At 37.4% G+C, this 13823-nt stretch overlaps 1 protein-coding gene across 6 annotated transcripts in view; it reads right to left on the bottom strand.

The window, feature by feature from the left end:
• The window catches only part of TBC1D19 (TBC1 domain family member 19), a 155453-nt gene that overhangs the window by 69487 nt on the left and 72143 nt on the right, over positions 1-13823 (bottom strand). For all 6 annotated transcript variants that reach the window (XM_060299223.1, XM_060299222.1, XM_030832234.2 and 3 more), the window contains one exon: positions 12507-12617. In XM_060299223.1, the coding sequence (XP_060155206.1) occupies positions 12507-12617 (111 nt within the window). The remainder of the gene's footprint in view (positions 1-12506; positions 12618-13823) is intronic.

Below are 13823 nucleotides of genomic sequence, written 5' to 3'. Positions count from 1 at the left end.
CTACCTCACTACAAATAATCAACTTCGTTTCTTTTTATGGCTGAGTAATATTCCATTGCCTATATGTGCCACACCTTCTTTATCCATTCATCTGTCGAGGGACATTTATGTTGGTTCCATGTCCTGGCTACTGTAAATAGTGCTGCAATGAACACTGTGGTACATGACTCTTTTTGAATTACGGTTTCCTCAGGGTATATGCCCAGTAGTGGGATTGCTGGGTCATATGGTAGTTCTATTCTTAGTTTTTTAAGGAAACTTCATACTGTTTTCCATAGTGGTTGTATCAATTTACATTCTCACCAACAGTGCAGGAGGGCTCCCTTTTCACCATACCCTTTCCAGCATTTGTTATTTCTAGATTTTTTGATAATGGTCATTCTGACCAGCATGAGATGACACCTCATTGCAGTTTTGATTTGCATTTCTCTAATAATTAGTGATGTTGAGCATCTTTTCATGTACCTCTCGGCCATTTGTATGTCTTCCTTGGTGAAATGTCTGTTTAGGTCTTCCTCCCATTTTTTTAACTGGAGTGTTTGTCTTTGAGATTGAGCTCCATGAGCTGTTTGTATATTGTGGCGATTAATCCTTTGTCTGCTGTTTCATTTGAAAATATTTTCTCCCATTTTGAGGGCTGTCTTTTTTTTTTTTTTTTTTTTGCGGTAGGCGGGCCTCTCACTGTTGGGGCCTCTCCTGTTGCAGAGCACAGGCTCCGGACGTGCAGGCTCAGCGGCCATGGCTCATGGGCCTAGCCGCTCCACGGAATGTGGGATCTTCCTGGATCAGGGCACGAACCCGTGTCCCCTGCATCAGCAGGTGGACTCTCAACCACTGCACCACCAGGGAAGCCCTAAGGGCTGTCTTTTTGACTGGTTTAAGGTTTCCTTTGCTGTGCAAAAGCTTTTAAGTTTAATTAAGTCCCATTTGTTTAGTTTTGTTTTTATTTCTGTTACTATAGGAGGTGGGTCAAAATGATCTTGCTGTGGTTTATGTCAAAGAGTGTTTTTCCTATGTTTTCCTCTAAGAGTTTTATACAGTGTCTGGTCTTACGTTTAAGTCTTTAATCCATCTGGAGTTTATTTTTGTGTATGGTGTTAGGTAGTGTTCTAATTTCAGTATTTTACATGTAGCTGTCCAGTTTTCCCAGGACCGCTTATTGAAGAGGCTGTCTTTTCCCCATTGTATGTTCTTGCCTCCTTTGTCGTAAATTAGGTGCCCATATGGGCATGGGTTTATCTCTGGGCATTCTATCCTGTACCATTGATCTATATTTCTGTTTTTGTTCCAGTACCATACTGTCTTGACTACTGTAGCTTTGTGGTATTGTTTAAAGTCAGGGAGCCTGATTCCTCCAACTCTGTTTTTCTTTCTCAAGATTGCTTTGGCTCTTCGGGGTCTTTTGTGTTTCCATATGAATTGTAAAACTTTTTGTTCTAATTCTGTGAAGAATGCCATTGGTAGTTTGATATGCACTGCACTGAATCTGTAGATTGTTTTGGGTAGTATAGTCATTTTCAGAGTATTGCTTCTTCCAACCCAAGAACATGGTATATTTTTCCATCTGTTTATGTCATCTTTCATTCCCTTCATCAGTGTTTTACAGTTTTCTGAGTACAAGTCTTTTGCCTCCTTAGGCAGGTTTATTCATAGGTATTTTTTTCTTTTTGTTGCTGTGGTAAAGGACAGTGTTTCCTTAATTTTTCTTTCCGATTTTTTGTTGTTGGTGTATAGGAATGCTAGAGATTTCTGTGCATTAATTTTGTATCCTGCAACCTTACCAAATTAATTGATGAGCTCTAGAAGTTTTCTGGTGGCATCTTTAGGATTTTCTACATATAGTATCATGTCATCTGCAAACAGTGACAGTTTTACTTCTTCTTTTCCTATTTGGATTCCCTTTATTTCTTTACCTTCTCTGATTGTTGTGGCTAAGACTTCCAAAACAATGTTGAATAAGAGTGGCGAGAGTGGACATCCTTGTCTTGTTCCTGATCTTAGTGGAAATGCTTTCAGTTTTTCACCATTGAGTATGCTACTTGCTGTGGGTTTGTCATATACGGCCTTTATTATGATGAGGTAGGTTCCCTCTCTGCCCATTACCTGGAGAGTTTTTATCATAGATGGGTGTTGAATTTTGTCAAAAGCTTTTTCTGCATCTATTGAGATGATCATATGGTCTTTATTCTTAAATTTGTTAATGTGGTGTATCACATTGATTGATTTGCGTATATTGAAGAATCCTTGTATCCCTGGGATAAATCCCACTTATCACGGTGTACGATCCTTGTAATGTGCTGTTGGATTCTGTTTGCTAGTATTTTGTTGAGGATTTTTGCATCTATTTTCATCAGTGATATTGGTCTATAATTTTCTTTTTTGGTGTTATCTTTTTCTGGTTTTGCTATCAGGGTGATGGTGACTTCGTAGAATGAATTTGGGAGTGTTTTTCCCTCTGCAATGTTTTGGAAGAGTTTGAGAAGGATTGGTGTTAGCTCTTCTCTAAATGTTTGATAGAATTCGCCTTTGAAGCCATCTGGTCCTGGACTCTTGTTTGTTGGAAGATTTTTAATTACAGTTTCAATTTCATTATTTGTGATAGGTCTGTTTATATTTTCTAATTCTTCCTGGTTCAGTCTTGGAAAATTGTACTTTTCCAGTTGTACTTGTCCATTTCTTTGTGGTTGTCCATTTTATAGGCATATAGTTGTTTGTAGTAGTCTCTTATAATCCTTTGTATTTCTGCAGTGTCAGTTGTGATTTCTCCTTTTCCATTTCTAATTTTATTGGTTTGTGTCCTCTCCCTTCTTTCCTTGATGAGTCTGACTAAGGGTTTATCAATTTTGTTTATCTTCTCAAAAAACAGCTTTTAGTTTTACTGACCTTTGCTATTGTTTTCTTCATTTTCATTTATTTCTGCTCTGATCTTTATGATTTCTTTCCTTCTACTGACTTTGGGTTTTCTTTGTTATTCTTTCTCTGGTTGTTTTATGTGTAGGGTTAGATTGTTTATTTGAGATTTTTCTGGTTTCTTAAGGTGAGATTGAATTGCTATAAACTTCCCTCATAGAACTGCTTTTGCTTCATCCCATAGGTTTTGGGTTGTCATGTTTTTATTGTCATCTGTTTCTATGTATTTTTAAATTTCTTCTTCGATTTCTTCAGTGATCTCTTGGTTATTTAGTAGTGCACTGTTTAGCCTTGTATTTGTGTTTTTTACAGTTTTTTTCCTGTAATTGATTTCCAAACTCATGGCATTGTAGTCAGAAAAGATGCTGGATACAATTTCAATTTTCTGAGGCTTGATTTGTGACCCAAGATGTGATCTATCCTGGAGAATGTTCCGTGTGCACTTGAGAAGAAAGTGTATTCTGCCACTTTTGGGTGGAATGGTCTATAAATATCAATTAAATCTATGTGGTCTATTGTGTCATTTAAAGCTTATGTTTCTTTATTTATTTTCTGTTTGGGTGACCTGTCCATTGGGGTAAGTGGGACGTTAAAGTCCCCTACTATTATTGTGTTACTGTCGATTTCTCCTTTTATGGTTGCTAGCATTTGCCTTATGTATTGAGGTGCTCCTATGTTGGGTGCATAAACATTTATAATTGTTATATCTTTTTATTGGATTGATCCTTTGATCATTATGTAGTGTCCCTCCTTATCTCTTGTAACAGTCTTTATTTTACAGTCTATTCTATCTGATATGAGTATTGCTACTCGAGCTTTCTTTTGATTTCCATTTGCATGGAATATCTTTTTCCATCCCTTCACTTTGTCTGTATGTGTCCCTAGGTCTGAAGTGGGTGTCGTGTAGGCAGCATATATATGGGTCTTGTTTTTGTATCCATTCAGTCAGTCTGTGTCTTTTGGTTGGGGCATTTAATTCATTTACATTCAAAGTTATTATCGATATGTATGTTCCTATTACCATTTTCTTAATTGTTTTGGGTTTGTTTTTGTGGGTCTTTTTCTTCTATTGTGTTTCCTGCCTAGAGAAGTTTCTTTAACATTTGTTGTAAAGTTGGTTTGATGGTACTGAATTCTCTTAGCTTTTGCTTGTCTGAAAAGCTTTTGACTTCTCCATCCAATCTGAATGAGATCTTTGCTGGCTAGAGTAATCTTCGTTGTAGGTTTTTCTCTTTCATCACTTTAAGTGTATCCTGCCACTTCCTTCTGTCTTGCAGAGTTTCTGCTGAAAACTCAGTTGATAAGCTTATGGGGATTCCTTTGTATGTTATATTTTGTTTTGCCCTTGCTGCTTTTAATATTTTTTCTTTGAACTTAATTTTTGCTAGTTTGATTAGTATGTGTCTTATTGTGTTTTTCCTAGGGTTTATCCTGAATGGGACCCTCTGTGCTTCCTGGACTTGGATGACTATTTCCTTTCCCATGTTAGGGAAGTTTTCAAGTATAAACTTTTCAAATATTTTCTCAGACCCTTTCTTTTTCTCTTCTTCTTCGGGGACTCCCATAATTTGAATCTTGGTTCATTTAGTGTTGTCCCAGAGGTCTCTGAGATTGTCTTCAATTATTTCGTTTTTCTTTATTCTTCTCCTCAGTAGTTATTTCCACCATTTTGTCTTCCAGCTCACTTATTCGTTCTTCTGCTTCAGTTATTCCGTTATTGATTCCTTGTAGTGTATTTTTCATTTCAGTTATTGTGTTGTTCATCTCTGTTTGTTTGTTCTTTAGTTTTTCTAGATCTTTGTTAAACTTTTCTTGTATTTTCTCAATCCATGCCTCCATTTCTATTTCCGAGATTGTGGATCACCTTTACTATCATTACTCTGAATTCTGTTTCAGGTAGATTGCCTATTTCCTCTTCGTTTATTTGGTCTTGTATGTTTTTACCTTGCTCCTTTATTGTGACATATATTTTTGTTGTCTCATTGTTTTCTTTTTTTAATGAGTGAGATTGTGTTCCTGTCTTACTGGTTGTTTGGGCTGAGGCTTCCAACACTGGAGTTTGTAGGCTATTGGGTAGAGCTGGGTCTTGGTGTTGAGATGAGGAACTCTGTGAGACCTCACTCCCATGAATATTCCCTGGGGTCTGAGGTTCTCTGTTAGTCCAGTGGTTCAGACTTGGACCTCCCACTGCAGGAGGTTTGGTTCGACCCCTGGCTCGTGAACCAAGATCCTGCAAGCTGCATGGGGTGGCAAAAAAAAAAAAAAAAAGAGCATAGTAACAAAGTAAAAAATAAAATTAGACTAGGAAATTATGATATGTTAGAAAGAATACAAAAATAAAAATATAGATGAATCAACAACCAAAAGATACATCAGTACCACAATAGTAAAAAAGAGGAGAAGGGAAAATAAAAAAAAAGGGGGGGAAAGGCCTTGGCTGTGGAATGCAGGGCCTAAGCAGGGGTGAGATTTGGGCAGTGGGCGGGGACTATACTTAGGACCCACAAGGCTGGAAAAGGCCCTGGGGGCTGTGGGGCGTGGGGCTTAGGCTCAAGGAACAGAAGGGGCCCAGGTGTGCCCTTTCCCTGGTCTCAGAGGGCAGGTGACCTCACCTGGGAGCCCAGCAGGCTTCCTGGCTTGAGTGGGTGGGGCAAACACCCTCCTCTCCTCTCCTCTCCTGCTCTTCGGGTCTGGGAGGGCCCCTCCCGCCTGCCTCTCCTGATCTCCCCAGCCTCCCTCTTATGCCCCCAAAGACCAATGTGGCCGAGGCGGGTGGTGGAGGGCCTTGGAGGGCAGGAAACAGGCCTGGGAGTTCAGCAGGCTCCCTGTGCTGATCCCCTGCCCTCCAAAGCTACCTCCAGGCTGCGTGGGACCCTTTGATATGGGTAAGTCTAACCCTAACACTGTGAACTAGGTTTGAGGGCCATCTATTGAGGCATCATATGAGACTCACTGAGTCTCACTAAGTTCAGTATTCACACAGACAGACCAGGGTTACAGATAAACCATGCATCATCAGGTCAGAATCACTATCACCAGTTTACATCATTCAGGAAACATGGGGACAACTATCCCTCATGCCTGCAGACATTAGGTATAGTTACAATTTTTTAAAAATTTGCCACAGGCTTTTTGTTCTCCAATAGCTAAGAATGAATCCACACCAGCTCCAGGTCCCTTCAGACAGACAGAAGCAAAATTAGCCCCACTTACGCACATGCTAAACATTTTCATACATTATCCTTTCCCTGCTTCTTTATCTAGCAAACTCCTTCAAACTATTTCAAATGGCAGTACCTCTGAGAAGACCTCCCACCACCTGTAGGAAAAGAATCTGTCACTTCCTCTTCTGTACAGCCATATTACTTTGTATAAACTGCTACTAATAGGGCTTCTAACATCTTTTAAAAATAACTTCTTAAAAATTATTTTTTAATGAAAGTTGTAGTCGTAATGTTTAATAGTTATATACTGCTTACTACTTTCCAAGGACCATCTATATGCTTTATATTTATATATAAGTTTCCTAGGGCTGCCAGTGGTACAAAAAGTACCACTAACTGGTTAGCTTTAAACAATAGAAACTCATTCTCACGGTTCTGGAGGCTAGAAGTCCAAAATCAAGATATTAACATGCTCTCCCTGAAGGCTCTAGGGGAGAATCTGTTCCATGCCTTTCTCTTAGCTTCTGGTATTGCTGGCAATCTCTGGTGTTCCTTGGCTTATTGATGCAACACTCCAGTCTCTGCCTGTCATATGACATTCTCCTTGTGTGTCTCTCTTCTGTGTCTCTTCTTCTCTTCTTATAAGGACACCAGTCATATTGGATTTTGGGCCTACCCTACTCCAGTAAGACATCATCTTAATTTCATTGCATCTGCAAAGGCCCTATTTGCAAATGAGGTCACATTCACAGGTACTGGATGTCAAGATTCAACATATCTTTTGGGGGGGACACAATTCAACCCATAACTTATAACTTAACTTACTGATCTGCACAACACTTCTATGAGATACTATTGTCCAGGGCTTCCCTGGTGGCGCAGTGGTTAAGAACCCACCTGCCAATGCAGAGGACATGGGTTTGAGCCCTGGTCTGGAAGATCCCACATGCCACAGAGCAATTAAGGCCATGCGCCACAACTACTGAGCCTGTGCTCTAGAGCCCGCGAGACACAACTACTGAAGCCTGTGCGCCTAGAGCCCATGCTCTGCAACAAGAGAAGCCACCTCAATGAGAAGCCCGCGCCCCGCAACGAAGAGTAGCCCCTGCTCGCCACAACTAGAGAAAGTCCGTGCTCAGCAACAAGGATCCAATGCAGCCAAAAAAAAACAAAAATACATACATTTATTAAAAAAAAAGATACTATTGTCCATATATTAAATAAGAAAACTAAAGCTCAAGGTTAAGAAAAACTTGCCCAAGGTCACACAGCCAGTGAGTGGCAGAGCAAGAATTTAAACCCAGGTTAGTTGGCTTCAGAATCTAATCACCTAACCACCACACTATACTATCTTTACAGGCAATAAACAGAAGTCAAATCAGCTAAAAGACTTAACAACAACAACAAAACAGCAGTTCCCTATTTATGCACTCCTCTCCAACACACACATACACAACACACACACACACACACACACACACACACACACACACACACATGCAATCATACTTAGCCCACTATTCAGGAACAACCACTTTCAGTTTTTTTTGTTTCTTTTTTTTTTGCGGTACGCAGGTCTCTCACTGTTGTGGCCTCTCCCATTGCAGAACACAGGCTCCGGACGCGCAGGCTCAGCGGCCATGGCTCACGGGCCCAGCCGCTCTGCGGCATGTGGGATCTTCCCAGACCAGGGCACGAACCCGTGTCCCCTGCATCGGCAGGAGGACTCTCAACCACTGTGCCACCAGGGAAGCCCAATTTCAGCTTCTTTTTCTGGTATTTACACCCATATTTCAAGTAACAAGTATATATTGTTATTTTTAATTTATCAGTTTCAAATATCTACTGATTTTTTTATGATAAATGAGGATTTTTAGCTCATGTACATTCTCTTTTCCTCCCTCTATCATTCCATTATAAGTATATATCAATTCTTGATTAAATCCATATTAAGAGTTTACATTATTATTACTATTTAAAAATTATTCACTGCTGAGGCAAGGAGTATGCTATAAATATGTTTCCTTTCCTAAAATATGTATCTTTTTCATACAGTCCATAATTAAACCATTTTTTCACTTATGCAATTTTCTGTAATCACTTACCTCTTCCTCTACCCTTTAACAACTCTAAAAAGACCCTCCACAATACAATTTTGCATGTGGTTAAACCTGTCAGATCATCTTTACTTTTGGTGTTTTTCTTGCAGGCACTCATCCTGGAACCCTCCAACCTCCTGTTCCAAACTGGAATCGCTCTGCTCTGGTCCTGTTGCACAAACTTTGTCCTGGAACCTCTCTTCACTGTCATTTTGGAAATTGTTCTTCTCTTAGGTTGGAATCCCATTTCCTGGATCCTCTGTTTTGCTCTTTTTGTTTTTGATCTTGTTTTGGAGCATTTCTGCCAATAGCTCCCTTAATAAGAGTAAATATTTGAGATCACATACATCTGAAAATGTCTACTTCAAATTCTCATTTGATTGACTGTTGGTTACATACAGAATTCTAGGCTTGAATTCATTCAGATTTTTAAAGGCTTTACTTAAAAATCTTCTGGCTTCCAGTCTTCCTGCTGAGCGGTCAGATGCTTGAAACTTTATATATACTCTGTTTTTCTTCCATAAAAAGTTTTTAGTCTTCTCCTATTCAGGTGCCTTGGGTCTTCTTTCATTCACAGCATTGGGTACTGGGTGGGCCTTTTCACAATGAAGATTCCTGTCTTTCCGTTCTTAAAATTTTTAATAATTCCTTTACCTCTGTTTTCTCTTTCTAGAACTCCTATTGGTCAGGTGTTAGCCCTTCTGGATCGATCCTCTAATTTAAAAAAAATACCTTTTCCTTTTTATTTTTCATCTCTTTGGCTTTTTTGCTTTTGCTCTGTTTTCTGACAGACATTTCCTGGGCTTTCTACTGATTTTTTTTTTTTTTTTTGGCATACCGTATTTTTGAGTCCTATAAGCTCTTTTTTCATTTTCTAATGTTTTGTTTTGTTGTTTTAATGAAATTCTATTCTTGTTTAATGAGTAATATCTTCTCTCTGAGAATATTAATGTTTGCTTTACATCTTCTATTGGGGAGAAATGGTTAACAACAGGCTAACCTTTTTGTCCATGTGAAGATAACCTTGGGTTTACCTTCTCTCAGCACTGTTGACCTGAAAATGTACTGGATCACACAAAAAAACTGTGGAGAGGAAAGCCAGCTATATTACTAAGCAATATAATTTACTGAAAAAATATGACCCTTGACTGGTAAATTATATCTGAAATGGAAGACTGTAAGTGGACTATAAAAATCTAATGGAAAACACAGGCCTTAGCTACCTGGTGTGCCTCTTGAGAGGACTTGGAAGCTATGGTCATGTGCATTATAAGAAATAGTTCCTATCGCATATGAGACTTTCCTATGCTGTGCCTATGTAGCCTTGGCACTTCAAATTGCATGCATTCCTTGTGGGGCTAGGAAGTAGCATCTGGTTGGCTGCAAGGACTTCCAATGAAGATCTACGTGATATACTGACATGCCATGTTTTCTGTCCTGTATCATTTTGCAAATCTAAATGAACCTCGCACCAGGTTTTGGCCTATTGTATCTTGTGAGTGTAGATGTAAATTCAAGCCTGAAATAACTATTGGTGGTCGTAATAAGCACTCATTCCCTAAATTGGCTATTTCTTCTTCTTCTTTTTTTGTTTGTTTATTTGTTTTAGTTTTGACATATGCCTTTAAAATTGGAAGATTTCAAGTATCTGGAGATCCTAGGCTGGTCAGTTACATTTAGGGTTGAGGCAATTAACGACTGACTGGAAGCTCTGTCTGCAAGAACTGGGCAGAGTGTGGTGGACTTCACTGTGAAGCAATTATAGCCAGCCAGCTATTTTTCTTTTCTTTTTTTCCCCCGCCCCCGGTAAAGGTTCTCCAAATCTCTGTTAACCTTTTCTCTGGCATTCTAAAGTTGGTGGAGGGTGAAGAAGGAGAGACTGGGCAGGCATAGTGGTAGTGGTAGGGGACAAGGGTATTAGTTCACTATTCGGTCAACTTTCACTTAATTCCTCTGTTTTCAATACCGTGCCTCATTCCTGTTCAGCTCTATGTCTGAGGTCACTGAGTTTATAGCCTTTCTGATTCTGTTTCTGTAGTGATTAACACACCTCTGGTCTTCTGTGAGGGAGGAGGAGTCACCGGAATATGCAGGATGAGAAGAGTCCGGGGGTCTTAACCCTTCCTGATACAGACTTTTACACAATCTCCACTTTCAGCCCTATGTCTCCTCAGAGACTCTATAACATGTGGTATCTCCAATTCTTGATCCTTTCCAAAGTTCAAGGGAGAAAAATCATCTGGCTTTTTGTATCAGTCAGAGTCCCGTCAAGAAATAGAAACCATACCAGAAATGTGAACAGGGAAAAACAGAATTAGCAAATGCAGAAAGGAACTATGACTTCTAAGCAGGAGGGTGAACCAAGAAGGAACTAAGAACTCAGGAAAGGGTCCCCCAGTGCCCTCAAGACTGAGATTCAGACTTTTAAGGAGAGGGTATGCCTGCCACAGGAATGTGCAGACCAGAGGTGAAGAAAAACCTTGCCAGAGAGTACAGGCTGGAGCTGGTTGACTGAGGGCTGCCAAGGTGAGTGCTACTGGGTCTTCTGTTTGCTGATCTGCTGGCTTCTGTACATGGAAAGCCCCTTTCTCCTGCTATTGTCTTGCAATGTCCCTCCAGAATCCTCTATTGACAAAGCCTAACATCAAGCTAGTTTGCAAAAAAGAAATGTTTAGAAGGTCCAGCTCCAGTATAATAAAACAGAGCAAAAAAGGCAGATTTGCAAAACTACAATGAAGTATCACTTCACACTGGTCAGAATGGTCATCATCAAAAAGTCTATAAATAATAAATGTTGGAGAGGGTGTGGAGAAAAGGGAACCCTCCTACACTGTTGGTAGGAATGTAAATTGGTACACCTGTTGTGGAAAACAGTATGGAGGTTCCTTAAAAAACTAAGAATAGAGTTACCATATGATCTAGCAATCCCACTCCTGGGCATATATCAGGAAAAGACAAAAACTCTAATTTGAAAATATATTTGCATTCCAATGTTCATAGCAGCACTATTTATAATAGTCAAGATATGGAAGCAACCTAAGTGACCATCAACAGATGAATATATAAAGAAGATGTGGTATATATATATATATATATATAAAATGGAATATTGCTTACCATAAAAAAAGAATGAAATATTACCATTTGCAGCAATATAGATGGATCTAGAGATTATCATACTAAGTGAAGTAAGCCAAAGACAAATATTATATGATATCACTTATATGTGGGATCTAAAAAAATAATACAAATGAATTTATTTACAAAACAGAAACAGACTCACAGACATAGAAAACAAACTTATGGTTACCAAAGGGGGATAAATTAGGAGTATGGGATTAACAGATATACACTACTATATATAAAATAAACAACAAGGATTTACCCTATAGCACAGGGAACTCTATTCAATATCTTGTAATAACCTATAATGGAAAAAAAATCTGAAAAAGAATATGTGTGTGTGTATAACTGAGTCACTTTGCTGTACCCCTGAAACCAATACAATATTGTAAATCAACTATACTTCAATTTTTAAAAAAGGTAGATTTGGAGCTGAAAGATAATAAATTGATTACTGTCACACTTGTCATCCATACCTCCCACCTTTTAGAGGCATTAAGGCTTGACCATCTTCATGTTTGCGTCATTCTTCATTCTCCCATCAGCTCTCTATCTTAATACTTTAAAGCTTAGAGTTACAAGTTGTTTCCTACTTTCACCAAAGACAGTATTTACATTTCTGCGCTCCTTATCGTTTTGGGGTAATTAACAAAAGAAGGAGTGATGGTAATTTCTTAACTCCTTTATCAGGAAATCTTCCCACCTTTCTATAATTACTCTATTTTTAAACTAACGACCTTATCAAATTGTGACAGTCTCCAGAGCAAAGACAGCCTTTAACTCATCTTATGTTCTTTTATCTCCCTCAGTGTCTCACCATGTCATGAGCTTAATAAAGGTTGGGTAAATTAAATGAAATGTACATTCTTTAAAAAAAATTTTTATAAAATTCATAATTTGTTTCAATCAGTTTTACAGCCATACATCAGGCACTCAAATTCCAACAAGTTGTCTTATAAATCTATGCTGTTTATTAAAATAAGAAATAAGCAAAAGCATTTATAGGTCAAGGAAAGCTCATCTTTAATCCTACTAGCAAAGCAACTCACTCTCTATACAACATACTTACAATAAAAAAGAAACTTTTCATTTTATTCATTTATTTAATGAGCAGATTGTCCTACTGCTTTAGACATATGCTGCACTAAAATATATTTCTAATAGTTGCCCTCTAAAATATGTTAATTTATTTTTAAATGCCTATACTTACCAATTCAGGGATGTCTTTTACTTTGAGAGGAACTTGGATTAAACCCAAATGAGTCCTGAAACTATGAGAATCACCATTTTCATAATTTGGGTTGCGAAGATTAATTAAAACCTTTAAAAACAAATCCAACATAATTGGTTAGTTTCTTTATTGACTATTTACACTTACAAAATTGGTAGTAATAACCTTAGTATATATCACAAGATTAAAAACTATCTGGGTTATGCATATACTTTAATTACATTCTGAAAACTAAAATTGTATTAAAATGTTAAAATACTATAAATATGTTTTTAATTTAATATTCCAACAGATGATCTACCATATAAAACTAAAAAATTAAAAATTTAGTTAGAAAGAAAAACTTTCTGATGGTAAAAAGAATTGTTTGATTATATTTTACCAGGGAAAATGACAGAAAAATTTAAATTGCTTGATTGTAATATTTGCCAGGAAAAATTTTAGAACCAACTCTAACTCTTTTAAAAAACAGATACTGACAAGGTTTATAGAAAGACAGTGAATAACATCATAAGGTTTTGCCGATAAACCGAACCCAAAGGGAAAAAAAATTTTTCAGAGGCCAAGCTAACAAGAAAGACGGATTTATATATTTTTCAAAATTAACTAGATTAAAAAAAAACTTAGATATTTGCACAGCCTTTACTCTAGGAATCTCACTTCTATCAGTATGATTATGGAAATAATTAAAGCTGTTTGCAGAGACAGTGCAGAAAAAAACATCAAGGAAGTACTGTTCTCTTATAAAACAGAAAAACATGAGACAACTTAAATATTCCATTAGAGGAAATTACCTAAATAAATTATGTTTAATTTGTACAAAATACAGTGTAATATGCCTCAATTAATATCACAATATGTTTATTAAATTAAAAAGTTACAGTATAGTAGTATTTATTGCTCTATGATGACATTATGAGTAATTTCTGTTTTAAATTTTCTTCTTATATATATTTTCTTATTTTTCTTACAACACACATTTTGGGGAGAGAATAATAATAATTTCAAAAATATTTAAAAATTGAAACTGTTGAGGGAAAGAAACCACCAAGAATCCAAGGAAGGAGATTATAATGACAGAAACACTATCATATCTGAAGAAGGCATTCATAAACTGATAACTAATGGCTGATAAAATGGAATATGCTATAAGGTCAAAAGAGTTTCCTAAAATTGCAAACACTAAATTGAAACTAAAAATATCAAAGGTATTTGTTTAAAAAAAAAGAAAAAAGAAGATTTAGCAAAGAATCAACAGTGTTAAATACAGACTAATATAGAATAACACAATTTTAG

This window comes from Globicephala melas, chromosome 5, assembly GCF_963455315.2.
Source record: "Globicephala melas chromosome 5, mGloMel1.2, whole genome shotgun sequence".
Taxonomy (NCBI): Eukaryota; Metazoa; Chordata; class Mammalia; order Artiodactyla; family Delphinidae; genus Globicephala; species Globicephala melas.
Note: the sequence above shows the minus strand (reverse complement) of the source record. Positions and strands in the feature narration are given on the sequence as shown.